The sequence below is a fragment of the Pinus tabuliformis genome, chromosome 2_1, assembly GCF_031772625.1.
Source record: "Pinus tabuliformis cultivar Carrire ecotype Pingquan chromosome 2_1, CPIR1, whole genome shotgun sequence".
NCBI lineage: Eukaryota > Viridiplantae > Streptophyta > Pinopsida > Pinales > Pinaceae > Pinus > Pinus tabuliformis.
In genome coordinates this window covers 94,832,968-94,848,242 of record NC_142299.1, presented here as the reverse complement: position 1 = coordinate 94,848,242, position 15,275 = coordinate 94,832,968, and the positions used below count along the sequence as shown (strand labels likewise).

Below are 15,275 nucleotides of genomic sequence, written 5' to 3'. Positions count from 1 at the left end.
AGACCAAGTAGTTTGCAATAAAATAATTTAGTCAAATAGCTTAAATTATTCTCAGACAAATTTTACAAAGACTCGATATAACACTAGGACTCACCTAAGACCTTGTCAATGAATTCCACCCTAGCTTTGGGGTTTAAGCTAGAGGAAAAACTCTGTTGATTATCCGTGTTTAGAAACACACATAATTTAGTGAGGTTAAAAATCGTCTTAGGATGAAATTTGTCATCAAAATTAGAGGCTTACATAGGTGTTGTTACATAATTAAACAGTCATACTAGCAGCATTACAATATAACTTCGCAAAAATTGGATTTACAATGATACAGTGTGTTGGTTGATGACTATGAACTTTGAAAAAAAAATCTTCATGTCTTCGCATTCTGCTTCCTTGGATCGTTGACAAAATGTGGTCAACATGACACAAGGCCTAGGATGCCTACAAGGCATCACATGGTTGTTACATGGCTTTTGACTAGTGAATGTTATGAATAAAAGATATATATACATAGTAAAAATAATATAAGTAACAATAGACATAAATGATGATTAATTAACTAATAATTAGTAGGGAAGAGACATGTCTCTACAGACATGACCGTTCGTGAACTGGCTATATATACAAGACCCTCACTCTCAATTGTATCATCATTCTCATTCATACATTTAAAATATACTCTTGTATCTCAATGGAGATCTACATATTACAAGTCTTCTGGAGTACTTAACTTGAGTTCGTTCTATTTGGTATCAGAGCATTCCTCTGAGTATACAAACTTTGTTCATTCCATTTGGTATTTTCGCCAATTGGCCCTTGGCCATTAAAAATAAAATAATTAAAAATAAAAGGGAGTAATTAAGTATATAAAAAAGGGATCAATTTACAAATTAATTAATTAATTAAAAAAAATTATATATATATGGAAAAAACTATTAAAAGGTGAAAAAGAAAGCGAGTTAAATTTAAACAAAAAAGGAAAAGAAAAAGGGAAGTTCAAGTCATTGAAAGCTCAAGTTTTGAATTACAAAAAGGGTTACTCGAAATTATCCAATAGTTGAAGGGTATTAATATTAAAGGAAGGGTGAAATTGAATAAATTTCACCTCGACAAGCAAGATGACATCTAATTCGGAAATGAATGCCGAAAGCTTTCCAAGAACTAAATATAACTATGCCTCGGTGCTATTTAGAATTAAAGGATCTATTGCAGGAAAAGATGTTACTATCGCTATCTCGCCAACCGAAGATAAAAATTACATAAAACCTAAAATCGCAAACCAATTAGTGATTCCCGAGTCAAATATAATCGAAAAATAAGTAGGGAATAAATCCCCAAAACACGATTTTTTTGGCTGGCCGATTAAATCGGCCTATTTTTTGCCAATTTTTTCCTAGTTGAAAAAATCGGGATTAAATCAAAAAAGTCGAGATTAAATCGGGACTTTTTCCAAAAAAATCGTGAATCAAGTAGTTTCTTTAACAATTTTTTTAATTTGTTTTCAAAAAAACGGGATTTATTGAAAAAGTTGGGATTTTTTTTAAAATGAATATTTTTGTATTTTTTTAATTTTGCCGACTTTTTCAAAAAACTCCCGACTTTAGCGACTTCTTCAACATTTGGACCCTTGCCGATTTAATCCCGACTTTGACTTTTTCAACGTTGGAAAATTTTCACTATTATAACAACAAAAAATATGAAATACCAATTTACAATTAAACATTGGAGATTATATATTCATATCACAATTCTCAGTTCAAAACCTATGGAACGATCAAGGTGATATTATTTTAGGTTCACCCTGGATGGAAACCCTAAGTTCTTTCATCCTAAATATGAAGAAGAGGTTTTTGACATTTTCTTACAAAAATAAAAAATAATTGTTACAAGATCTTACAGTGAAGCCGAATTCAGTGATACCAAAAGACATACAAGATATCTCAAAAGTAATTTTTCAAGAAGGTAAAAAGTACTACAAAATATGCAGAGAGAAGTTGATAAGATCACTGCTGAAAAAAATGAAGAAGTTTCGCGACTTAAAGACCATAGTGAAAACTACTAACGCAAAAGAAGCTTAAAAAGGACAAAAAGTCATTGGAAAAAAAGGTACAACAGCTTATCAAGGAGGCCGTGTTGAATGTAGAAGTCCAAGTTGAAGAGAAAGGAATAAATATTGATCCAGTGAATATCATAACTCAAGAAGAAGGCAAATCGGTTGAAGAAAAGACACACTTAGATGTTGTTGCGCAGATGATAAACATCTCAAGTGAAGGTTTTGTAACCAACTCAACAACATCGTCACCTAAAGTAAATCAAAATACCGCCACACACATGATAGGGGAAAGACAAACCAAAAGAACTCTTTATCTACATCTGAATCACAGGAACAAACATCTCAATCAATCTACGAATCTGTATCACTTTGAACATAAACAACAAACTTATGTTCTGAAGACTACTAATGTCAGTACAATTCAATCTTGTGATAACAATTCACACGAAGTATCCAGTAACCACAAGATTCCACAGAAGATTAATTTAGGATGGTCAGATCCATTCTCAATACAACAGTTTTTTTTATCACTTAGAGGATCATATCGTCTTGTTTCGACGAAGATGACAGTTCCGAGACAATAAGACCAAAGTTGCACGAAACGGGGAAACAGGTACGAGTTTCCGAAACGGGAAGCGATACGAAACGCGACCTCCCCAAATTTTGGAAATGGGGAAACGCGAATATATATATATATATTAGGACATTTAAGAAATATGTGCAATCATAAAGCATATATGATACATTTTAATTTATTACATTATGATAAAATTGTCAATTGTCAATGCATAAACTATAAGTATCTAAATTTACATCACATTTACTCATGAATAATCACATAATGAAAATAGAAATATCCAAAATCAGCCACGAGAAATTTCTAATTTTTTGTCTCGTGCTTGATTGGGAGTCTCCTCCTACAAAGTCGAATGACCTTAATGCTCTTGATTAAATACAAGTTTCATACCCTAGTACCCTACATTCTCTTGATTATTGGGAGTCGCCCTTGCATAGAGGGCTGTGTTCTCTCGATTAAATACAAGTTCCATACCCTAGTACATGATTAAATCCAATGGAAACATTGCAATCACCCCAATCCTAAAATCCTGAAAAACAGATAAGTCTGCTGGATTTTGAGTGAGATCTAAAATTCTACTTTCTCCATATGAAATCCAATGAGGGCGAAACCACTCTCAAACATCCTGAGTCATTTCATGGTAATGTTAAAAATTTAAGTAAAAGGATGAAAATGAAAAATAAAGGAGAATATCACTTTTACTTTAAGAATTTAACATTACCATGAACTGCATATCAACACTAGGGCAAAAGTTCACTTTTATAACTTTAGACAGGCATCTGGAAGCAACTAGAAGTCACTAGGCTAACGTAACAATAGATTACAAAACAAATAAAAAAATTAAAAATTAAAAAAAACACAAGTAAATGCTGAAACGTGGGTCGTACGGCCCTGAAACGCGTTTCAGGCCGTACTGGCCACGTTTCAGTTTCATGAAACGTGGCAGTACGGCCTGAAACGCGTTTCAGGGCCGTACCAAACGCGTTTCAGCGTTTCGTACCCATTTCCGTACGGAAACGCCCTCCTACCCCACGTTTCCTGCAACATAGAATAAGACATTCGAAACAAAAAAAGGAGATCAAGCCTTTCATCAGTAAGCTTTGAGGACAAAGCTTTTTGAGGAGGAAGGCAATGTCATGAATAAATATATATAAAAATAGTATAAATAATGTAAATAATAATAGACATAAACAATGATTAATTAACTAATAATTAGTAAGGAAGTGGCATGTCTCTACAGACATGACCATTCATGAAAGGGTTCTTACCTGGCTATATATACAAGACCCTCACTCTCAATTGTACCATCAATTCTCATTCATACATTTTAATATATATTTTTGTATCCTAAATGGATATCTACATATTCCAAGTCTTCTGGAGTATTTAATTTGAAGAACAAACTTTGTTCATTTCAGTGAACTTCGGTTTACAATGGTGTGTTTAAGAATGTTGCAATAGATATAGGGACCTGTGCTGAAAGAGGGGTAACCATTACCATATCGGGGACACATAAGCACAACTTATCAGGATTTTACTAGTAAATAAAATAAGAAACTTACGACCAAACAAAAGGACTTGTTCTCTTTCATTGAAATAGTTCTTTCCCATTACCAGTTATGTTTCCCATGGACGAATTTTGACACGGGGCATCATTCACTCAGTATAGTTGCAAGCCCAAAGAAAATACCACATACTTTCGATTTCACTTAACATTAATGGCATCCATTAGATCAATGTAATCTAGAAAACTAGGTATTGAGAGAGTTTTCTGAGACAAGATCAACCATAACTTTATTCAACACAAACTGAAGGTCGTCAACCTTACAAATATTCAATAACTTAAACAAATTTCAAAAATCCAAACAACTTAGTGTGGTAAAAATCATCTTACCGCATGAAACCATGCATTTTGCCATGATGAACCATCTCCAACTGAGAAGCATTCCAAAGCTGCAAAACGAACTAATTAAGTGACGTCCAGAAATATAAATGAAACAACAATTTACCAAGGATTAGTCTTGAGACAATTAATCCTTAAGGACAAGCTGATACAAAACATTTAAGAAAGTGGACCGGCACACTCTGTGTGGTTAAATAAATTAACAAATATTTTCCAAGCATCTAAGTTCTTGATTAAGCAGTGAAGTTGTAGGCATTCAACACCTCAACTAACAAATCATCGGGTAGATATCAGAGAAAATTGTGAATATACCAACACTGATCATAATTCTGTGTGAATGTTGTAAAATGCCAGAAATCAATGGGTCTGAACATTGCCTAGTTGTCATAACAACAGGAAACAATTTATATGAAAATTTTCAACTTGCTTAACCACTCCAACAATAAGTTAATAAAGCATAAAATTATTATTATACCATGGACCATACTTTTACTAACGTTCAAACTCAAAACTCAAACAGACTAATTTCTAATCAGCTTACAGGATCAGTTGTTTTTGCTTTTTCGAGTTGTTCCCTCCTGCAAGGCCACAACCACATCAGCAAAAGTAAATTACAAAAATGTTTTCTCAGCCAATCTGCCCAAAATGCAACCAATGCCTTTTTAAGCTACTCCCATCAAGATCAGCTATAGCCTATTTCGACAAAACATAATGCCTAACATGAAATCATAAGTCAAACAAGTAACTCACAAATATTTCTGTTCTGAAAATTAAAAGCCTACTTCCTCTAAATATATTACAAGTATATGATATTTTTCAAAAGAGCATAAAAAATTCTCTTACGTGTAGATATGTTCCCGCTTGTCAGATGCATGATCCATCAAGGTTTTACGAGCCCATTCCCAAGCACCTTGTAGAGTATCATAATGTGGCTGGTAGAAGCAGAAATTATCGGCAAGTTCCCTCCTTATAATCAATTCTTCCACAAAAGTATCTACAGACTGTTATGAAAAACAAGGGAAACAGAGAATTTGCATTCAGGTCAACTCTCACAGACTTTATGCAAAGCTCAAGAAAAGTAAACGCATACAACATAAAAAATTAGAGAATGTACCATGCAGAACTTTTAAGCACGCGTCTAATATACCATGCCACAAATAGATTATATTTTCCTGCTTTACAAAATAATTGCATAAACAATTCATTACATAAGCATGGAAAATGGATACAGAAGAACAACATATATATTGCTCAAGCATATCACATAGATGATATGATAAATGCCAAACAAAGACTTGCCATTGCTTCTGAACTATGATAATTACTTCCAATGATATAGATGTGGTTAGCGCAGCAGAGTGATCATTAAGTAATTATACTTCAGAAATTCCACATCATAGACAATAGAACAATAGAGATCACAAATGCACAAAGAGACAAGAAAAATTTATCCTGGGAAACCCCACTAAGGGGGGAACCCCAGCCAACCTTTTCCTTAGAGAAACAATACAACAAGAGATACATCAAAGTCAACTAACCAGCAAGATGACCATTCACTAAGGACCAAGTCAACCCTCCACAATTCTCTCCACAAAAATCTCTGCAACAAGGTCTTCAAGAGGGTTGAAGTTTACCCTGCAACTCTACCTCAGACTTCACACTATGCCACAGAAGTATATCACAGAAACAAGGTCTCTAAGAGGACCAAAATTCGTCCTCTGTCTCAGCCTCAGAATTTGGATGATGCCATAGACTTTGGTGCCTCAGAACTTCGCACTATGCCACAAAATTTTCCTCAGAAAAATCATCCAGAACTCAGCCTCCTTTGATTGCTAGAGTGAGGGCAGATAGAGAGAGTATCTTCCTTCTGATTTCGACCTTATATTCCTTGTCTTCTTTGCATGGAACAGAGATGTATGTGATCATCCGAACGATTCTGAAGTGTTCTCTTGGAGGGATACAAATAGGCCACTTATAGCCTTCCAATCATGCGAATGGGGCTCTCTCATGGGCAGGCCGACATGTCTCAAGGAAGGCCGACTTGGTCAATTGTGGACGCAAATACAAAATTCAAATTTTCATTTTTCCCGCTTTGAAAAGGTCATGAAGAATATGCCTTAAGAAATTTTCTTTTGAATATAAAACAATTAAATATTCATTTTTCTTCCAAGCATGAAGAACATTCTTCAAATAAATTTTCTTTAAAAATATAATTTATATTTTCATCACTACAAGTACACATGATACATTATGAAGACCGCCCATAGCTACAAATTCAACACTCCCTCTTAGCTAGGGAGGTATTCATAACGACTATCCAGATGTTCTTTGTATACATGATCTCTCTAAGGAAAGGTTTAATCCATCGATAGCATAATCATCTAGGTCAACATTGTTGACCTACATCAGCATCGTCATTAATAGGTACCACAACCCAGGTTAGCACTCCTAACCAATACTACACACTTAACCAGTTCCCATGATGCGATGGGCACCTCAACTCATGGTGCTTTGACTAGTTCAGGGTTGCCATCACCCATGATCAAACTCTAGGGATACCCATGTCCCAAATCCAAAGGCCTCACTCTAGGTCATGATGGTGAAGAAGGTACCGACTCCATTGAGTGTCTGAGTCTCAAGGACCATTCTTGTTTGTTTATGGTAGCATCGGAAAGGTGTTCTAGTCTCAAATGATGCTAAGAGGCTAAGGAACACTAGATCTCTAAAACCCAAAAAATGTTTTGTTATCCCCTACAATGTTCCAGGCTAAGGAGGAGATCGAAAGAGGTAACTTCAAACCACTTGCAGTTTAGTAGCTAGCCCTGCTAAACCAGAGAGGGATCTCTCTAAGGATTTCACAGTCTATGACTAGAAGAAAGATGGATTTCAGGCTAGATATAATAGGTTTAGATGAGTTTTCGAAAATTTAGGGTTTTTAGTTTGCTAGACTATAGATGAGAAAGAACAATTAGGTTAAGGTCTCAAAGGTTTACAGTAGTAGGCATAAAAAGGAGAAAGATAACAATGTCTTGTGATGGATTTAAGATTTTGGTCAATGTAGTGTAGGGTCTGAAAGCTTAAGAAATCATAATGAGCATGTATTACCATGAATTCATTAATCTAGAAGAAGAAATACACAAACATGATTTTCCACATAAACAGAGCTTTGAATCTAAAGAATTATGCCTATATAACTGTAAGGAAAATCACTGAGGAAAGAAAAACATGTTAAGAGAGATGAATTCATTCATAAGAAACTGATATAGAAGAGAAACAACACCACAAACTCACAGCACAACTATTCTTGAAAAATAGTTGCAACTGCTCTTTGATTAACAGTATGAAAGAATAAGATACAAGTCCTCTCCTTTGAAGTCCAACCCTTCTCTCTAAATGAGAAATGATACATATAGACTCAAACAAACAATTTCTCCACCTTCAAGGGTCGAATCCCTAAGTGGTGGAACAGTTTCCAAGAATCTCTCAACCAACAAGAGAGAGTGAGAAGGTCAAAAACAAACTCTTCTCTTAGACTTTGATTTGAGTTTTGCATCATTTATGAGGCCTATTTAAGCACAAAAACAACCTATCATGCTAATTTATTCCATAATTACATCATCAAGACTTTAAAATATCGACACTACATCATAAAACCAAGATCTAACGAAAATAAGTTGAGAAAGGTTGCTACAGGCAAAAGCGTAGCGCATTTAGGCATAAGCGCAGTGCACTCAGTCATAATCGCAGTGCCATCTTGCAGGAGGATTTTGGAAGCCTTTCTGAAGTCAAATTTGAAATCTGAGAAAACGATCAACTAGCATTTCTTGTCTAGTTTCCAGAGCATCTTGAATTTTTTATAGTGACCCATGGGAAGGCTTCAAAAATTAATTCTCCCAAGGTCTCTCTATAAGCGCAACCCCTGCTTCAGAATAGTGGCAGAAAGTGACTTTTTGACTTGTTTTTTGGCTTTTCTCCCAATTTATCTTTCAACAAGCTTGCAAAAGTAGTTATCTGATAAGTATAGGTGATTATCTATCCAAGCATACAACTTTTTTGTCATTTGGAGGTTTGTAGAGAAAGCGCAGCGCGCCTATAGCTGCCATTGTGTTTTTAAAACAGACAAAAAACATCAAAATTTTGAAAATGACAAAAATTTCTCCAAATCTTCTCAAAATTGTTGAGTGAAGCTATAATATGATGTGTTATGCCATGAGGGAGGCCTCAGCAAGTAAATCAAGTTTTTCCTTGTCCTTTCGACTTGATAGGGTTTCCTTGAGCTTCTTCTTCAAATGCTTGATTTTGACTTGGGATACTTTGTTTCTTGTGTAGTAATGCATAGCCATATGCCTTTGCAAGTTATTGTCCTTGCTTGCCTTCTTGAGGAGCTTCTCCAGGTGTCCATTGACCTTATCAAGCCAATATACCCTATCTTCATTGATTTCTCTAGTGATTAGGTCATCTACAATAATCTGTTCTTTTGGTGGAGAAACCTCCCTTTGTAGCTCAAGGGCTCTCTTGGATGCTCTTGTTCTTGGTCTCCCTGATGTACTTTGCTTTCCTTTACCTTTTTATACTTTAAATTTAGCCACTGCTTTGCCCTTTACATCTTCCTTCTTTGAAAAAGCTACTTGTTTATCTTGGATCATTTGGTTCACTTTCAATTGCATGTTCTCTTGTTGCAAGCATGCTATTAAAGCATTCGCCTCTATCAACTTGTCTTCCAACCTCTTGATCTCAACCTCCTTATTCCTTATGATCTGATCTTCAATTTTGCCCTCATATCCTTTCTCCATATCTGACACATTTGTACCTGGATGAGAAAATTCCTCATGCTATGAGGAAGCTCTTTGTTCACCTGCTATAGGCTTGGCCCTTTCAACAATCCTTTGAGCAAACACAAGCCTATCACCTCTGGAGTATGTCTGAGACACTTCTACCCTGTCTTTCCTCTTGGTTGGTCTGCTTGAAGAAGCAACCTCTTGTTGCACTGGTGAGCTTGAAGGTGTTGTTTCATCACTAGACATAGCTGAAGAAGATGGAGGAAAAGTTGAACTTGAAAAGTGATCCCAAGACAGATTTGCCTATGCTAACTAATGACAAACTAGCACTTTCACTAAGCCATGATGAAACAAACTATTATGGTGATTCTCTCCCAGCTTTTGTACCTTTTTTGTCATTTTAATCAAACTTTTGTACAGATAATGAAACAAATTGGTTTGTTCAACACCGGTGAAATGCATCAAAAGCTTCATGTGGTACTTATACAGCGTTGAATACCTGCCCTCACATGTGAAGTACTTCATGATCATTTTCATGAGACGGGTATATATTTCTAATATCTGAATGGAAAAATAAATGTTGGAGCTACCTTGTATGGTGCCTTTAGGTACATCCTGTAATTTTGAATGTCAAGGTCTTCTCTCTTGAACCAAATTTCTCCAGGTTTTGGAATCCATGTAGTTGCGGAGATAACTTGCCTTGAAAGAGGGAATTGAACTCCTACTATGGTCACTTTATCCTTTCTTAGTTTGGTGGCAAAAGCACTGGTCAATTGATCATGAAACTTCAATTGCTCAATTCTCTGGCAAAATGTAAGACAGCTTACATCTTCAAATGATTTTCTAATGAAGGGAGATGATAAGACCTCATGGGTTGAGGTAGGTTCATATTTGATGACTTGTCCTCCCCTATGTCTCCTTTGTTCAAAGGTTTCAGATTCCATGTCAACACTTAGCTCTTAGGATAGAAACTAGGGTTTTGACTGTAGGAAAAACAGGGGATTTTTAATAGCTGTGAGGGAGTTTAGGGAAATGAGGGGGATAGGGAAATAGAAAAATTCTAGGAAAATTTGGGGGGAAGGTGAGGGAGGTTAGGAAGCTAGGGAAAGTGGAAATTTAGGATTTGGGTGAGTGGAAGGTTTCCAAACAAGAAAAACACAGTCTTGTGGTTTAGAAGGTGTAATCTGTCTAGGGTTTAGGTAAAATTGATGAGATTTGAGAGTGGATTTGATGGAGGGTGTTTAGGAGGGTGTGTTTAGGATAGATGATGGTGTACAAACAGTTGTATACAAGTTTTAGCATCAATTTGACATGAAAATGATGAAAACCTTGAAGACTGTATTCAAAAACCCTAGGAGATGGACATGAAGCATAACAAGCACAATTGAGAGAATTGAGAGAGAATTGAGCCTTATGATAAACCACCAACCTGTATTAGCAGTAGCACAATGTGAAAATGATGGAGGAAACCACTACAGGGAGCTCACAACCTTGGAGAGATGATGGAGCAGTTGCCTGGCATTTGCGTAGCAAAACAGAGTTATTTGCGCAACACCAATGGAGAACTCGACTTATCGATGTAGAAAACTCTCCTTATTTGACAATCTTGCCTTGATTAGATGGAGTTGAGTGTTGGAAAGTGACATGCGCAAATGGAGAGTTAATGAGAGTGAGTGATGGCCTTTTATAACTTGAGAAAATCGATTTTTCTTTGCAAATGGTAGTGGACCCACCATAATAATTATAACTTGGACCTGACACTTTGCAACTTCATGATCTTTATGATGGTATTTCATTTAAGAAAATGAAATAAAAAGCATGATTTTAAAACCTTCATTACCAAGTTTGATCTCTACTATTCCTCATAAAATGAATTTTAATGGTAAAAAGACCAACTTTCAGAAATTAACCTATTGACCTAGTGGTGACCTAACATAGGCTTATTAGGTGAATTATGAACATAGTGACTATGGGACTCTTCTAACAATGATTTGACTTGACCAAGATCGTGTTCTTTGACCATGATACTAAAAGGAATAGTAGAGACCAATGTTTTAAAACTCCGACTCCGACTCCGACTCGGCCGAGGATCGACTCCGACTCCGACTCCGAAACGGTAATGACTCGGCCGGCTCGATTTCAATGACTCGGTCGTTGTAAAAAATACATTAAATATTTATTTTTTTATTAAAAAAACATAATTTTAAATATTTTAAACATAATTTTAAAGATTTTCATTCATGTTTCCAAACACACAGCATTATAATATAGATGGAAGACAACATATGATCAAAGTAGGCTCATGAACCAATCCACTATATCAAAATGGTACCCAATGGCAATACATAGTCAACTGTCATACATGATCAAAGACTCAAAACAAAATACAAATAACCAAGGAGGCTAGAAATGGCCTCTACAACAAAAGTAAACTGTGATGGTGACCAGACTGCAATACTAGTACTACTGGCTAGTAGCTACTGCCAGAGGAGCCAAGATCATCTCGACCAATCTCTGGATCATCATCATCAGAGTCAGACAAGGGGCCCCATGGCTCCTCCTCATCATCATCGTCTCCAACTGCAACTGTAGAAGTGGTACCAGTACCACTAGCAGGCTGTGCAGCAGATGCAAGCTGAGATAGAGTAGATATGCGGCTGCGCTTCTGTCGTGGCTGAGCAGAGGAAGCACCTACAACTGGAGTCCTTGCTGGCTGTGAGACTGAGGCTGGTGGATTGGGATCTGCATTCAACTGAACAGGCGGAAGTTGAACAACATGTTCAAGTTCAACTGATGTCTCCATATCTATATCTACATCAAGATCCTCATCAGGATCAAACTCTGGTGGACGACTCTCCACTACCCAATCTGATGTTGGATCAATGTCTTCCAACACAATGGGATCTGAATCAGGTCTTTTGTTCAGCAATTGGTTTCGTCTGAGCCGAAGGTTGTATTGGACATAAACTAGATCATTCAATCGTTTTTTATCCAAACGGTTTCTCTTCTTTGTGTGAATCCTCTCAAAGACAGACCAATTGCGCTCACACCCAGATGCACTGCAAGTTTGACTCAAAATACGAATTGCAAACCTTTGCAATTCAGGGCACTGGCCACCAAAGGCTTCCCACCATTGTGCTGCAAAAAACATAGGAGTGTAATGAATTATGAGTTAGATGAAGGCTGAAGCTCAACAAAATTAAAAATTATATCTAACTTTCAAATTATAAATGATTTAACAAACTTTAATAAAAAAAGTAAAACCATTAAGAAATTGAAAATTGAAATTTTTGTTTACCTGGCTCATCTGCTTCTCTTGCAATCTTTGCTAGGTTCTTCCCAAAGGTACCTGATGCATTGCTGAAGGATGTGACCTGTTGATGTATCTCCAGCTGATCAGACTCTGATGGGATCATGCGTTCGATGCAATCAACCAGTCCATCTCTGACCTCCCCCCTCAAAGCTCCTGACTCCTTAGCTTTATAATGATACCGTGGGTTCAAAAAATACCCAGCTGCATGTATAGGGCGATGGAGTTGATTGTTCCATCTTTCATCAATGATTGCCCAAATGGGCCCATACTTTGCCACTCTATCCTTGTATGTTGTCTTTATTTGCTCCTTTGCTTGATCCATAGCCTCATAAATGAAGCCCATAGCCAACCTTTCCCCATCCACCAACCGCAACACCTTAACTAGTGGCTCAACAAGCTTCACAATCTCTGCTGCCTTTATCCAAAAAGTTTCTTCATGGACTTTCCTTTTCAATTCTTTGCCTTCTGGTTTGTTAGACCAATTGCTTTGATTCCATTCATCACTGGAAAACATATTTTGCAAGTTTCTATGTTGGGAAAGCATAGATTGCAATGTCAAAAAATGTGTAGCAAATCTAGTGATGGCAGGCCTAATAATATCCTTGCCTCCAGTGTGTTTCCTCATGAGACTCAAAACCAGTGTATGATTGTAGATAAATTTTGTTATGCTTTTGGCATGATCTACAGTGTTTTTGACCCAATCTAATTTTCCAATATCCTCAAGCATGAGGTCTATGCAATGTGCAGCGCATGGGGTCCAAAAGATGGTCTTGTGTTTTTCCTCTAACAGTTTACCAGCAAGAACATAGTTAGAGGCATTATCTGTGATGATTTGAACAACATTAGCCACCCCCACCTCCTCAACAACCTGATCCAATAGCTGAAACAACAAGTGGCCATCTTTTACCTTATCAGATGCATCAACTGATTTTAAAAACATGGTTCCCTGTGGGCAGAAGACAAGAAAGTTTATGATGGTACGGTTTCTTTGATCAGTCCATCCATCTGACATGATGGTACACCCTGTTCTTGCCCATGAGTCCCTGAACTCTTGCAAATACTCATTAATGGATTGAATTTCTTTCTGCAAACGAAACCCCCTTAGCTCATGCATAGTAGGGCCTTTGAAGCCTTTTCCAGCAGCATGTATGGCATCAAACATAGGCTCATAATATGGTGAACGAGCAGCATTAAAGGGGATATCAGCATCATACCACCATCTAGCTATGTACTCACAAGCAGTCTCCCTCAATTCTTTCTTCCAATGGTCATCTAAAGTGGGCTGAATTTGACCTTTACTAACTTCAGGACCATGTGCATCTGATGGAGAGGAGGGAGTGAAATAACTTTTGATAGTCACATCACCCTTTTTCAAATTCATTCTACCCTTTCCCTTATCTTGAACAGAACCAAAAGAGGGAGGAACATAACGGAAAGGGTTGGATGTCTCAGTTTGAGGGATAGAGGAAGAACCCTCAAAATCATAGTGGGGGTTGGTAGCCATCATTTTTTGTATCTCCTTCTTCCTCCCAATTTCAGCATGTATCTCTTTTTGCCTAGCCTTATCTTCTTTAAATTTCTCAAAGCTGGCCAACAAATTCTTTCTAATCTCCCCAATTTCTGGTGAGGTACATGGGGTAATTTGGCCTCTAATCCCTGCCAAGTGTTGTTTCAGCCTATTAATGCCCCCAGAACCTTCCTTAATTTTCCTATGGCAAAATTTGCAATGCATTTAACTATCAACCATTTCAACATATGCCCAAGCAGGATCTCTTGCTCTAGGTGCCATTTTTTGACTAGGAAAACAATCTGAAAATGAAAAAAAAAAAACATTGATTCAATGTTCATTTATTTGACAAAAAACACTCTCTAAGCTTTCTTGATATGCACCTAAAATTTACTAAGCAAAAACAGATTTATAGAGGTGGAAAAAAATACCTCCAGGCACAAACTGCCTCCTCAAGCTTGCTCCAAGAATCAACTCCTCAATGCTGCTCCAAATGGCTGCCCAAGAATCTCCTCACTCCAGCTACAATGCTCCTCCAAGACTCCTCACTGCTGCTCCAAAACAAGCTCAAGAACTGCTCACTAATTCTCAAAGAAGACTCTCACTCAAATGCATAAGACTGCTGTGAGTGAATGAGAGCATTTGGGTGTCTTAAATAGGGTTTGGGAGGGGGAAATGGACCCCAAAAACATTTAGCATATTATTATAACAGTTTGGGATCCATAACATTCATTAAACAATTCAAAAATCCAAAAAAAATGATTATTTTAATCCGCATTACGTGTGCCTGGCCGTTCCCTTGTGACTCGGCCGAGTCATATCGGAACCGGCCGGGTTGGCCGAGTCATTGAATGACTCGGCCGAGTCATGGGTGACTCGGCCAACAGGACCGTTTCCTTGGCCGGGTCACTCCTCCAGGCTTCAACTCGGTTCAACTCGGCCGTTTCGGTTTCGAAACGGTCGGTTTTTAAAACACTGGTAGAGACTGACCTTCCTAACCGGTGACCAAATTTTTATTGAAAAGCTGCTTTGAAACTATAAAAAATTGACCTGAAACCCTAAAAATAACTGTGTAAGAGCACATTTAATCGTCGGTGACTGACATGACTGATAGGCACTAACAGGTTTCATGAGATAAGCTTGGGAAACA

The 15,275-nt window shown here is 37.1% G+C and overlaps 1 protein-coding gene across 3 annotated transcripts in view; it reads right to left on the bottom strand.

The window, feature by feature from the left end:
- The window catches only part of PHR1 (photolyase 1), a 321,904-nt gene that overhangs the window by 164,274 nt on the left and 142,355 nt on the right, over positions 1-15,275 (bottom strand). For all 3 annotated transcript variants that reach the window (XR_016253747.1, XR_016253748.1, XM_089402234.1), the window contains exons 4-6: positions 5,371-5,528; positions 5,069-5,105; positions 4,519-4,577 (exon numbers count right to left, since the gene is read on the bottom strand). Coding sequence is in view for 1 of the 3 variants with exons in the window: in XM_089402234.1 (XP_089258360.1) it covers positions 4,519-4,577; positions 5,069-5,105; positions 5,371-5,528 (254 nt within the window). In the remaining 2 variants the exon portion in view is untranslated. The remainder of the gene's footprint in view (positions 1-4,518; positions 4,578-5,068; positions 5,106-5,370; positions 5,529-15,275) is intronic.